This window comes from Motacilla alba, chromosome 19, assembly GCF_015832195.1.
Source record: "Motacilla alba alba isolate MOTALB_02 chromosome 19, Motacilla_alba_V1.0_pri, whole genome shotgun sequence".
In the NCBI taxonomy this organism is placed as follows: Eukaryota; Metazoa; Chordata; class Aves; order Passeriformes; family Motacillidae; genus Motacilla; species Motacilla alba.
This window is the reverse complement of record NC_052034.1, coordinates 7,343,607-7,355,926: the sequence shown is the minus strand read 5'-3', so window position 1 is coordinate 7,355,926 and position 12,320 is coordinate 7,343,607. Positions and strand designations below refer to the sequence as shown.

The 12,320-nt window shown below is 43.1% G+C and overlaps 1 protein-coding gene across 1 annotated transcript in view; it reads left to right on the top strand.

Moving 5' to 3' along the window:
* ANKFY1 (ankyrin repeat and FYVE domain containing 1) overlaps window positions 1-11,995 on the top strand; it is a 31,533-nt gene extending 19,538 nt beyond the window's left edge. Inside the window, exons 15-25 of the mRNA XM_038158320.1 lie at window positions 430-598; window positions 1,781-1,899; window positions 2,245-2,401; window positions 3,353-3,553; window positions 4,783-4,959; window positions 5,371-5,518; window positions 5,794-5,884; window positions 6,232-6,356; window positions 6,603-6,749; window positions 7,237-7,327; window positions 8,275-11,995. Of these exons, the coding sequence (XP_038014248.1) occupies window positions 430-598; window positions 1,781-1,899; window positions 2,245-2,401; window positions 3,353-3,553; window positions 4,783-4,959; window positions 5,371-5,518; window positions 5,794-5,884; window positions 6,232-6,356; window positions 6,603-6,749; window positions 7,237-7,327; window positions 8,275-8,407 (1,558 nt within the window). The 3' untranslated portion in view covers window positions 8,408-11,995. The remainder of the gene's footprint in view (window positions 1-429; window positions 599-1,780; window positions 1,900-2,244; window positions 2,402-3,352; window positions 3,554-4,782; window positions 4,960-5,370; window positions 5,519-5,793; window positions 5,885-6,231; window positions 6,357-6,602; window positions 6,750-7,236; window positions 7,328-8,274) is intronic.
* Window positions 11,996-12,320: the final 325 nt, after the last annotated feature.

Sequence of the window (12,320 nt, the reverse complement as noted above, 5' to 3'; positions counted from 1 at the left end):
TGGCAAGCTGTACTGTAATGAATGTCAGGGGTACAAACTGCCTAATGCTGCTGTTCTGACTTCAACTTTTTAACAGTTGGTGTTTGACTGTTGCTTGAAGTGTTGCCACGTTGGAGACAAAGCTGTTTGCTTCTGTGGCAGCAGGCTGGCTCAGAAGGAACTCTGTTCAAATAATGGCTGCACTAATGGAATGTTTCTGAGCTAAGAACGCTAACTTGTTTTTCCAACTGTAGAAATCATTCACTTGGTAAAAGTGAAGGGGAGAAGAAAAGTAGACTACAGAGCTGTGATGAAATACACTATGTATTTGTGATGGTCTTACGACAGCAAAAATACATACGAGAGGAGTTAATTCTTGGCTTTGCCAATAAAGTGCTGTTGCTGAACTTCATAATGCATCTGTAACACTTGGAAGTGTCCCTGCTGCAGGACCCAGGATGGACAGACAGCCCTACAGCTGGCCATCCAAAACCAGCTCCCACTCGTGGTGGATGCCATTTGTACCAGGGGAGCAGACATGTCTGTGCCCGATGAGAAAGGAAATCCTCCCTTATGGCTCGCCTTGGAGAGCAACCTGGAAGACATTGCATCAACTCTGGTAAGACTGTCAGTTGGCTTTAGTCTCACTTTTGTTCATCTTGCTACCAGCAGAAGGCTTCATCAGCAAAAGCAAACTCAATGCATGAAAAGAACAGACTAGTCCAATATTACTAATTTCTGGAGGTCTTTTCTTCACCAGAAATTCCTCTTTACTGCAGGAATCTTATAAGTACTGTAGTCTGCATAACCAAATATCTGGCAGCCACTTTAATAAAAATATATATTCTATATGTATTCTGCTGTCTGGATTCTTGATCTGGATGGAGTAAGGATCTGCTTAGATCAGTATGTAGCATACACAACTTGTGTAATGATCAGCTTTCTGAATAAAACTGAATACTCATTTTATGCTTTAGTGTATGTGCTGCTTTTTAGTCCATCTTAACATTGAACCAAGAAGGCCTTTAAAGGCTTATATTTGCTTTAAAGAGTGTTTACTTTCAGGCATGGGTGATACAGCAGGAGATCTCCTAGGACACACAGGTAGACTTCCTTGTGTCTTTTTCATAAGGAGGTTACTTGAAAGCTTTGTCCAGTTGTCTGCTGGAGACAACTGTTCAAAAACTCTGCTAGTGATGTGAGAAATATGTTTTGTAACTGTTCTTGACTGTGCTGGTCAACACTCTTTTTGATGGAGTCAGCACTCTGAACTACTCATCTTTAAGCCTTGTCAATAGTTTGTCAAGTGGAGTAGAACAAGTCTTGAGTGCCACATTGTTCAAGTACATAGTTCTCTAGTTGAAGAATACAAATATTAGCAATACAGTTCCTGGAAAAAAACTCTCTCTGTTCAGCTGAATGTCTGAGAAAGCAGGTAACTGGGCCAGACCTTCAAAGGCAACGGCTGCTGCTGCTGCTTGATTTACTGTAGGTGCTTGTCATTGCTGAAAGTGAGGTAACTCGTCCAACCTGCTTTAGACCTGTCTGTCAAAGTTATGGACAAATATTTGAATTGTTAATAAATGCCTCCTAATTAAGGATTACACATTAAACTAATAAAGTATTGATCTGGAAGACTTTAAAATAGCTTCCTGAAATTCAGTGACTGTCACAAGAATAGACAAGGAAGGCATCTCAAGTTTTACCTCTAGGGGGTAATGTTCCAGAAGCATTAGTCAGGGACCGTAGTAGGAGCCTGTTGAAAAAAAACCTTCATTGTGTCATTGGGCTTCTCTTCCAGGTTAGGCATGGCTGTGATGCAACGTGTTGGGGGTCAGGACCAAGCGGCTGCTCCCAAACCCTTCTCCACAGAGCTATTGATGAGAACAGTGAACAGATTGCTTGCTTCCTGATCCGCAGGTCAGGCCCCTTCCCAAATACAAACCTTCTAACATGCATGTGGGGTGTTCCTGGCATAAATTAATTGAATGCTATCTTAAATCAGTAACAACTATGTGCTTCCTTAGGCTTTTGCTGGGTGGGTGACACTTAGGGAATTCTGACTAATCCAAAAGACACATTCTGTTGTCTGTAATAGCATCATGCTCTTGATGACAAGAGTCAAACCAAAACCAGGAACTTGTGCTTTTGTAGAATGTGTCAGCAGTTGCTGTGTCAGCTCTTGTAATCTTTTCTGTGACCTTTATTGAAGCAGTTTAAATCTGGATTAAACATAAAGAATTGACTGCACTGTGTTTGTTGTAGTGGGTGTGATGTGAATAGTCCCAGAAAGCCAGGCCCAAATGGAGAAGGAGAAGAGGAAGCCCATGATGGACAGACCCCCCTACACTTGGCAGCCTGCTGGGGACTAGAGGAGGTGATCCAGTGCCTTCTGGAGTTTGGTGCCAATGTCAATGCTCAGGTATGGTGACAAATCATGCAGAATTTTTAAAAGTAAATTCTTTTCCTCCAACATACTGAAAACAAACTTTCCTCTCATCTGTGTTTTGCATGATAGAGAAAAGAAAATCCTGCTCTTTGAGCTGAGCCAGTGCAATGACTGGATTCAGCTCTGCTTTCTCTCGTGTCCCTTTTTACCACACCTGGTGCTTCTCTGCCCTTATGGTGGTTAATGCAGGAAGCTGTGCTGGAGGGAAATGATACAGAAAACTTACTGCAATGTTAGTTTTCTCATGGAGCAGTGGGATGCAGTGTCTCCTGTCCCTAGTGTGAATTAAAGGCAGGAGCACAGCTCCAGTTAATCATTAAACCAGCTACAGTGTAAAACTCTAGAATTCTTTACTTTGTTAGTGTGTTTGGGAAATGTCTTCTGTTATTGAGTAAGCTGAGGTGATGTAAGTATGAGTTACACTTCATTTTTGATTACACAGTAATCCTTAAACAGAAACTTTATAAATAACAACAAAAGAAATGAATGGATAACACTTTTAGGTCCTGGTGCTGTTGAAAGTGGCATTAAAATGAATCACAGAACACAGTCACAAAGCAGCCTTGGCTGTAAACTGCTGCTTGATGCAAACAAATGCTTAAACACCTCAGCTGACTTTGCAATTGAATTTGAATGCTAATCTCTGCCCCCCAAAATGACTGACTAAATGGGAGATGTTATGGTGAGCTATTTAAAAGGCTGTATAGCACAGGATTGAGGTCAGCCTGTTAGGAGAAACAAATCTCAGTTTGCTTTTCTTACTCTGTGGGTTTGAGCTTGCCCTGCAGCTGTTTGGTGTTCATGCTGAAGGAAGCTGGGTAGGTCACAGGACTAAACCACCAAGTTTCCTTGACCCTCCAGATTTAGAGAAGGATTTCTGTACTACTGAGTCTATATATAACAAACTTTCTGGTTTCCTTCTAGGATGCAGAAGGAAGAACTCCAATCCATGTTGCCATTAGCAACCAGCATAATGTTATCATTCAGCTGATGATTTCACATCCAGATATTAAGCTGAATGTACGTGACAGGCAAGGAATGACTCCCTTTGCTTGTGCCATGACATATAAAAACAACAAAGCAGCTGAAGCAATTTTGAAGAGGGAGCCAGGAGCTGCAGAACAGGTAAGCTGGGAGAGTTCAAACCATGCTGGATTTGTTACTGCACTAGTTTGTGGTAACAGCTGTTCCACGAGCCAGTTCTGTTTTATCCTTTTGTGGCTTTACATGCAATCCATTTGCCAGATGCCAGTTCTCTGAAGCAGGATTTATTAGGAAACTGTAGGTGTGTATGTGATATGTGTAAGAACATTAAGGGTTAGTGTCTTGTCAATTCTTAACTTGTCAATATTAAACTGAGAAACAGGCATATGTGTGTATAGGGAGAAAATTCTAACTCCACTCTTGTCTTGTGCTGGACTAGTACAGAAATAATCCGTTACCCAGCTCTCCTAAAGCTATCCACAATAGAAAACCTGACCTAAAATAACTGAATAATAGATGCTATGCTGCCCTGCTGAACTGTAAAACCTCCAACTGTATCTTCAGGCTTCTGGTGTGACACTTCAGGCAGCTGCTCAGGAGATTCTTCCTATCCTGTGTAAGTTTAATTACTAGTAAAATATTTGAGTGCTTAGCGAGCTCTTGTATTATGTCTAAAACAGGGTTACAAATACAGCCAGTTTAAATACGCTTTAACATCAGCTGCAAGGCAAAGTTGAACAACATGTACATGGTATTAAGCCAAAAAAATGAATTCTCAGGTTGCCCAGAGCAGCTGTGGCTGCCCCATCCCTGGAAGTGTCCAAGGCCAGGCTGGACAGGGCTTGGAGCAAGCTGGGACAGTGGAAGGTGTCCCTGTCCATGGCAGGGGGTGGTCTGGATCACCTTGGAAGGTCCCTTCTCACCCAAACCATTCTGTGGTTCTGTGGATACATTTTCCATCATTGTGGCAGGATCCCGTGTTGCTTCCTTCTCCCGGATTAATGGCCAGATAGACTCAGGCTTGTTTCATCTATCTGAGTTTATCATTAACTGCTGCTCAGTACTTAACCACAACAGCTGTTAACTTTATGTCTGTGTAAAAATACTGTCCAGTGTGTGGTCAAGAAATGACAAGGTTATAAAGTAGTGTGGGGCAGACTGTGCTGAGCAGTTGCAGCAGATAATTTCTCAGTTGAGCTATTCAACAGTCACATCTATCAGATGAGTCTCTCATGTCAACCAGTGAAAGGAACAAGATTCTACAGTTCAAGCAGAGGGAGCAAGTGTCTCTTAGTGAAAACATGTCCTACTACATAAAACACCTTGTTCTACAGGAATAACAAACTGATTTCAGTGCCCTTTGTGCTCAGGTTGATAACAAGGGTCGGAATTTCCTGCACGTGGCTGTTCAGAACTCGGACATCGAGAGCGTGCTGTTCCTGATCAGCGTGCAGGCCAACGTCAACTCCCGGGTGCAGGACGCCTCCAAGCTGACCCCTCTGCACCTGGCAGTGCAGGCTGGCTCCGAGATCATCGTGCGCAACCTGGTGCGTGCTGGGACTCGCCCGGTCTGCTTCAAAGTGTGCACCCTGCTCGCTGCACAGAGCCTGCGGGCTGGGCACTCACAGCAGAGTGACACCACTCCTTCTGAAACAAAGTCCCCCTAGCTTGGGCTGGTAGCTGAGCTGAGCTGCCACAGCAGCCTTCACATGAGTGTGTTGGGTTTGCAGCAATCGCTAGGTTTGGTTCTTTGTAAAGAATCTTTCCTTGCCCTTTCTGCACGTTTGAACACAAACACAAGTTGTAGGGGCTCAGTAATGATACCATTGTATACACTCTGGAGGCCTGGAAGTATCTTTGTACAGTAGAGTCTTGTGTGTTTCATTCACAGAAATAAACTGTTGGCTAAAATAGCCCTGAAACCATCTTTGAACATATTCCTTCTTGCCTCCTGACAGCTGCTTGCAGGCGCCCAGGTGAATGAGCTGACCAAGCACCGACAGACTGCTCTTCACTTAGCAGCCCAGCAAGACCTGCCCACCATTTGTTCAGTCCTTCTGGAGAATGGAGTAGACTTCGCAGCTGTAGATGAAAACGGGAATAATGGTAAACTTCAAGTTACACAAGTAAATGCAAAACACTTCAGTAGGTCTGGTAATGATGTCTCCTAGTGGTGGAAACCTCACTGTGAATGGCCTTGCACTGCAAAGGTGAAAGAATGAAGGCCCAGGAAATCAAAGCAGATGGAAGCAGTTGTTTGACAAGGAGGGTTGGGAAAGTAGAAGGAGGTTGTTTTGTTTAGTTATTAGGCCGTAATTATTGCTGGTACTCAGAGTCTTGAACCTTCTTTTTCTCTTTTTGTTTGTTTTTTTACTGTTCAGCTCTGCATCTGGCAGTGATGCACGGCCGTCTGAACAACATCCGGGTCCTCCTCACAGAGTGCAATGTAGATGCAGAGGCCTTTAATATCAGGTAATTATTCATATTATAATAATGTCAGGTAACAGACTAAAAGAACCACTCTGTATTTTAAAATATTTTTAAAATGCTGATATGTTGCTTAAGAGTATATATTTGGCTTGTATTATATTATTTATACCTGAATTTGGAAGTGTGCAGATGATGCTGTATTTAAATTCTGTGCAAATTATATGTATACACCAAGGCAGGAAAGTTAAGTAGGCAGTTGTGTGTGATGTACTGAGTTACTGAGATGTAGCATTGTTCAGGTCTGAACCAAACTTGAAAGCAAGGAGAGTTGGATGAGTAACTGCAGTAGCAAGCAGACTTTGATCAGGATAACAAACTCTTTTCCCCAGAGGCCAGTCACCAATGCATATTTTGGGACAATATGGGAAAGATAATGCAGCAGCCATCTGTGACCTCTTCTTGGAGTGTATGCCAGAATACCCTCTAGACAAACCTGATGCTGAAGGAAACACAGGTAAGTGAGGCTCAACAACTATTAAACTTGAAAGTACTCAAGTTGTAATTGTGGTATGTCACTTTTAAAGCTGGAATAATTGGCAGTAGTATGTTAAATACAGTAGGAGGCACAGAATACTTGGAAACTTAAAAACTAAAGATCCTGTCTGGACTGACTGCAACACAATCTACCACTCTGTTAGCTGGCTTTTCTTTTTCAGTGCTCCTCTTGGCTTACATGACCTGTCTGGCTTTTATTTTTCAGTGCTCCTCTTGGCTTACATGAAGGGAAATGCTAACTTGTGTCGTGCAATAGTGAGAGCTGGGGCTCGCCTGGGAGTTAACAATAACCAGGGAGTCAATATCTTCAACTATCAAGTTGCTACAAAACAGCTTCTCTTTAGATTGCTGGGTAAGTAGCACTTAGCATGGTGGGGAAGTATTTCTGGCTTATGCTTCCAGGATACTTCAGAGGAAAAACCTCTGGACTTTTGACTTAGATGACAGTAATTCCAGAGAGGCAGAACTTGTGAATTTTATACTACTCACAGTGCAGAGTAGAAATACAAATTTTTCTGGTGATTAGCTGAAAAGTTACACAATGCAGATTGTTAAATGCTACTTTTTCCGGAAGGATAGACATGGAAACTCTTGGCTGGTTGTGTGCTCCAAAGTAGCTTAAAATACAGACACTGCTTTTTAACTGGTGCTGTGCAGCTGCTGTGGACAGTGTGATGGAAAGCAACTCTAGGTTATCTACAAATGAGACTCCAGCTCCTGCAAGAGTAGTTAAATCCATTATACTGGAATGCAGCCTAGAATGGAAAAAGCCTTCAGGTTTTAGCGTGCTCAGGTGGTGTCTGAGCCCATTTTGCCTTCACGTTTTTACCTCTTAACAGATATGCTGACAAAAGAACCTCCCTGGTGCGATGGCTCCAACTGCTATGAGTGTGCTGCCAAATTTGGAGTCACGACAAGAAAGCATCACTGGTAATATGAACCCCCTTGCTGTGCTTACAAGGAAATGGATTCCTCCCCAAATGTAGCTAGGCTTGCTCCTTCTAGTAGCTTAGGAAACCTCCGTGTAGGTGTATAACCACTAATCCAGCTGAAACATTCCATCCTGTCTTAGATCAGAAACTTGTCTGACGAAATCATATTTTAAGCAGCTTGTGCATTTAATATTCTGATTAGTTGTAAATGAGAAATCATGTCCAAGTTCCAGTAGTGAAACAGGATTTAAATACCCAGTTGTCAGAGGAGTGTGAGGCATTTCACTCCACAGAGGTGCAACAATATATTTTATCAAGAGAGTGAGTTAATAGAAGTTCAATGGTAAATGTGGCAGTGGTTTATCAGGACTTGATTATTTCCTGCCTAGAGGCTGGGGTTAGGGAGAGCCTCTTGTGGAGGCATGAGGTTCAGAGAGAACAGCCACTGGGGCTGTGGCTTACACAGGAAAGCCAGGAGGGAGCACACCACCACCACAGTGGTAGGATGACCTGCTCCAAAAGAGGTGGCAGATTTGGGATCGTGTTTGCAGTGTGGAAATGGCTGAAGATGAACATGAGCTGCTCTTGTGTAGATAGGACTTGCCCTTTTAAAACAGCCTGAACCTGTACAAAACATGCTGCTTGGAAGGGTGTTTAGCTAAGAGTTTTCTTAGCTCAGTGTGCTAGAGAAACTGCACATGCATCAGTTGAAGCAGTACCACATGCTCACTAGTACAGAACCAGCGCGTGCTGTTGGCATTGGTCAATTATTCCAAAATATCAGAAAGATACAAGACAAATATCAGAAGATACAAGATAACCATAGCTTTTCAGCTGCTAATGTGTATTTAATGATGCCATCGTTGATAAAGAATGTCAGACAGTAACATCCTGGTGTTCGCTAGGAGGGAATTCACTTTTCTCCCACCCCTCTTCTGTCAACAGCCGACACTGTGGACGCCTGCTCTGCCATAAGTGCTCAACAAAGGAGATTCCTATCATAAAATTTGATCTGAACAAGCCAGTTCGAGTTTGCAACATCTGCTTTGATGTCCTGACTCTGGGAGGAGTCTCCTAGTATGCTGTGGAAGTAAAGGGATTCCCAGTCAGTGCTCCTGACAGCAGCTCTGCTTACAAGCCCTCTGGATAGGGAAGAGGAGGCTTACACATGTCTTCTGCAATAGACTGAACTAATTAAGGACCCTGTTATGATATCCTCTGGTATAAATGATTTTGTATGACTGTAAATGTATCAGGCTGCAATAGACTTCACTAGGAATCAGAGTGGATTGTTGAAACCAAGTGACAAAAGAATTGAGACCCTCTTCTAGTTGCAGTGGGGTATGGAAGCTGAAATTTGTACTGATTGAATCGGCATAAAACAGGTCTGTCCTCAACATGGTGCTTTGCACTGAGCAACTCTATTACTGTGGCTTTCAGGCTGCTTAGTAGAGATGGTATTAAGTTTCAGGGTAACCAGGTATCTTTCTTTGCTTTGTCTTAAATGTTCCCCTTCTCTAGAGAAGACTTTTTGTGAAGCTAAACTGAGCTGTTGCAACCACTGTTCAAGAAACTCTTCAGACCTGGGGGTAGTTCTAAGTATAGCTCAAGAATTGTGGCCTTACAACAGAAAGCTTTACAACATCTGATGCAAAGCAGTCAGAATTGCAGATCCACATCTTGATACCTCCTCAGCAAATGACTCGTTAGCTTTAGCATGTTCAAGAGAAGTGCAAGATTGTCTTAGGAGAATGCTCTTGCTCATACCTGCTGGAACTGTCAGTCCTCGTTGCACTTTCATATTTATGTTGCTGGTCCTTCCAGTCCGTGGCACCTGCATAAATGACCATGAGTTTGCTGAGAGGCCTGAGCATGTGCTAAAGGAGAAACACTAAAACTGCTGGAGTCTAACTCACAGTACAGCAATAAATGCTGAAGTGCATTAGGAGTCCCAGGAGGGAGAGAAACACTTTCCTGGGGCTTAAGGGGCCTGGTAGCTGCTGTGGGAGAGTCAGTAACCCTACCAAGTGTGGAATGTGCTGCACCTCTAGACACTAAACCTGGCTCCATTTCCAGCAGGATTGCTGGGGAGTGGGAGCGTACGTGGAGGCTTCCTGTTAGCAGTAAGCTGCACTATTTTAATCTGGGCTGGTTGTACTCTCTTAAACATGCTGAATCTGTGGAAACCTACCACCACATTGTCTAGGTAAACAGGAAAGTACTTGTCTGGTAGACCAGCTTGTGATTTGGTGGGCAAAGGCTTCAGTTAGACAAAATGGGTACTTAAGCAAAACTACATGCTGTGTTAAGGCTGTTCTTATTTCAAGAGATAAAGCTAGTATCGACTCAATTCAGCATTCCTCTTCTTTACTCTATGAATTGGTGTGCATTTTTTAATGACTGTTATCTCCAGTGAACAGTGTGGACAGGTGATGATGTTTTGCCCTGTTTGGAACAGTCACTTGTTGGTCTTAAAGAATAAGAGGAGATGATGAACCAGGCTGCTCCTGTGATGGGAAACTTTCTGGTTTTCTCAAGCTTGTACAAGGAGAGGATAGGAGAGGGTGTAATTGCTGATATTTGTATCATTAATTTCACATCAAGTCTCACTTGATCTGCACTTTGATCGTCCAATATGCCTGCATTGTAACTGGAATCACCCCTGTACCACTAGGGAAGAACAATGGATGACAGCACAAACTTGCCTCACTGTTGGATGCCTGCTGCTGACGTGTTCCAACAACGCTCTGGGTAGCACAGCTGGTCTCTAACACAGCTCCTAATGCAAATGGTGCACCTCTGGCATAATACTGTAGGGGAATGAGGGCAAATAGTGGTGTCAGTTAATGTTAGCTGCAGTAATTGGTGGTGTCAGTTAACTACAATCTACAGTTTGGGGGTTTTTGAACGAAAGAGATGATGGAAAACATTGTACTTCTGATCTTTCAGCGTGTCACTGGTTGCAGATCTCTAGCAGTGAAAGAGTGATGGAGAGAAACTGCATTTGGTGAAAGAAATCTTGACTGTAACCCCATGGTAGCATGTTGTTTTCCTTCTTGGTTTGGAGCTGAAGTGATGTGGAGGGGTTAGTGTGCTCAGAAAGCTGAAAGACAGTGCAGAGGAGGGGTTTTCCAAGGCCACAGCCTATGGGCTTCAGCCTAATTGGAAAACTGCACAGCATGTAATTGCCAAAGCATTTAAACATCACTGCTTCAGTGGCTTCTCTGATATAAGGGCAAGGGAACAGGAAAGCAATGATGGAGAATGTGGATCTGGTGAAAATTCAGCTTAACTGAATGGCAAGTTAAGGCTGGGTAGTTGCTTTCTAAAAAATAGGATCTTGATTAAAACTGTAGAACTGTGGGAAAGATCAGGGAAACCATCTGAAGTGCTCCTGGTTTGCTGTTTACAGCCAGTACTGTCCCAGCTTACTTACTGAAGTCTGAAAGGAAAGTAGGTTATTGTTAAATATACAGCCTGAGGTGTTAGTTTAATTTAAAGCAACTAAATTCAGCAAATTTGATCCTTTTAAAGTGCCTTTGAGATAGTTTCCTTCCAGCCAACTCTAAATAGCTTTCTGCCAGAGCTAAAGAGGGAAAGCTCACAACTTGAACCAAAACCCACGTTAGTTCTTTTCTAGTTCAGCTGAGGAGTTGACCCCACCAGACCACTGGTAGGGCTCAGTCCCTCACACACTCTGCCTGGTGTTGGTCTGAGCTCTCAGACCACTAAGATGTTTTGGGAGTTTTGCTGGCAATGCTCCACTACAGGGTACAAATGTGAATGAGGCACTTGGTAATGTAGTGGTGGTCAACACATTTCTAACTCTAAACAATTGCTCTTCCCTTTTTGTAGCATAATACAGTTGTTACCAAACCCCCACCCCTCTTACCCCTGCTTTTAGTGGTATGTATTAACTCAAGTCTGCCAAGCAATGAACAAAAGGCTAGATGGAAAATCAGTTTGTGTCCCTGGAAGTGCTGCTGTCACACGAGGCTTCAGGCACTTCAGCAGGGTTGCATGGGAAGTCGGGTGGTTCATGCTGTAGCTCTTTGTTCTGAGACTGGATTCCTTTTGACTGCAGTCACCCAGCACTCTTACACAAGCAAATGCCATGGTCCAGCACTCTTACACAAGCACAAACCGTGGTCTGGCTGAAGATTTTTGTCTGCAAAAGGTGCAGTCGCTGTTTCACACCACTGAGTGGAGTGAGAATGTTGCTGTTGAAGGCACTAACAGAGCAGTGTAAGTTGCTGGCTAAAAGCTGACAGATGCCTTAATGACTTCCCGTGCTGGAGATAACAGCTTGTCCAACTGCTGGTGTAGTGCTTAGAAACTAACATGTAACAGTATGGGAGGCAAGGCTGGATGGTTTTGTAGATCAAATGTTAATAGCAAGTCCTCTTTTTTCTGTAACCAGCAGAGGTGGTCACTGCAGCAAACTCATCTCTAGAAAAATCAAAGCTTGTTATGAGTGACAGAAATAACTGAACCTTCTAATACCCTCTGTCAAATAGAAAAGGAAGTCTTAGAACAATGGCATTTTATCTGCAATGTTTGTCTGGAGTTGTTGTAAAAATGTATTTTTCCAATATGCATTACTTCATTGTGTAATGATTCTACTTGTAATAAAATGCAGAACTAGATGATGCATTGTGAGGTGAAACCTTGCTAAGGAAGTGTCTGCTCCTGTAGAGACAGCTGCCCCTCTACAAGCTTATCCTGACGAACCACGAAGAAAACCAGGGGTACAACATCCAATTGGGCACAACAGCTTTATTCTTTGTTCTGAAATTAGTCCAGGTATTCATTTTCATGTTGTGGAACTGCTACAACTGTTCTGTTGGCTGTCAAGGTCTGGTGTTCTAGTTTGTACCATGTAGTCATCTTGAATGCCTTATACTAGACTTACCTATGATCAGTCTTGTGAAACAAAGCCGAGCTCCCCGCGGGCCAGAGCTGCTTCACGGAGTTCATCAGTTCAAGCTGTA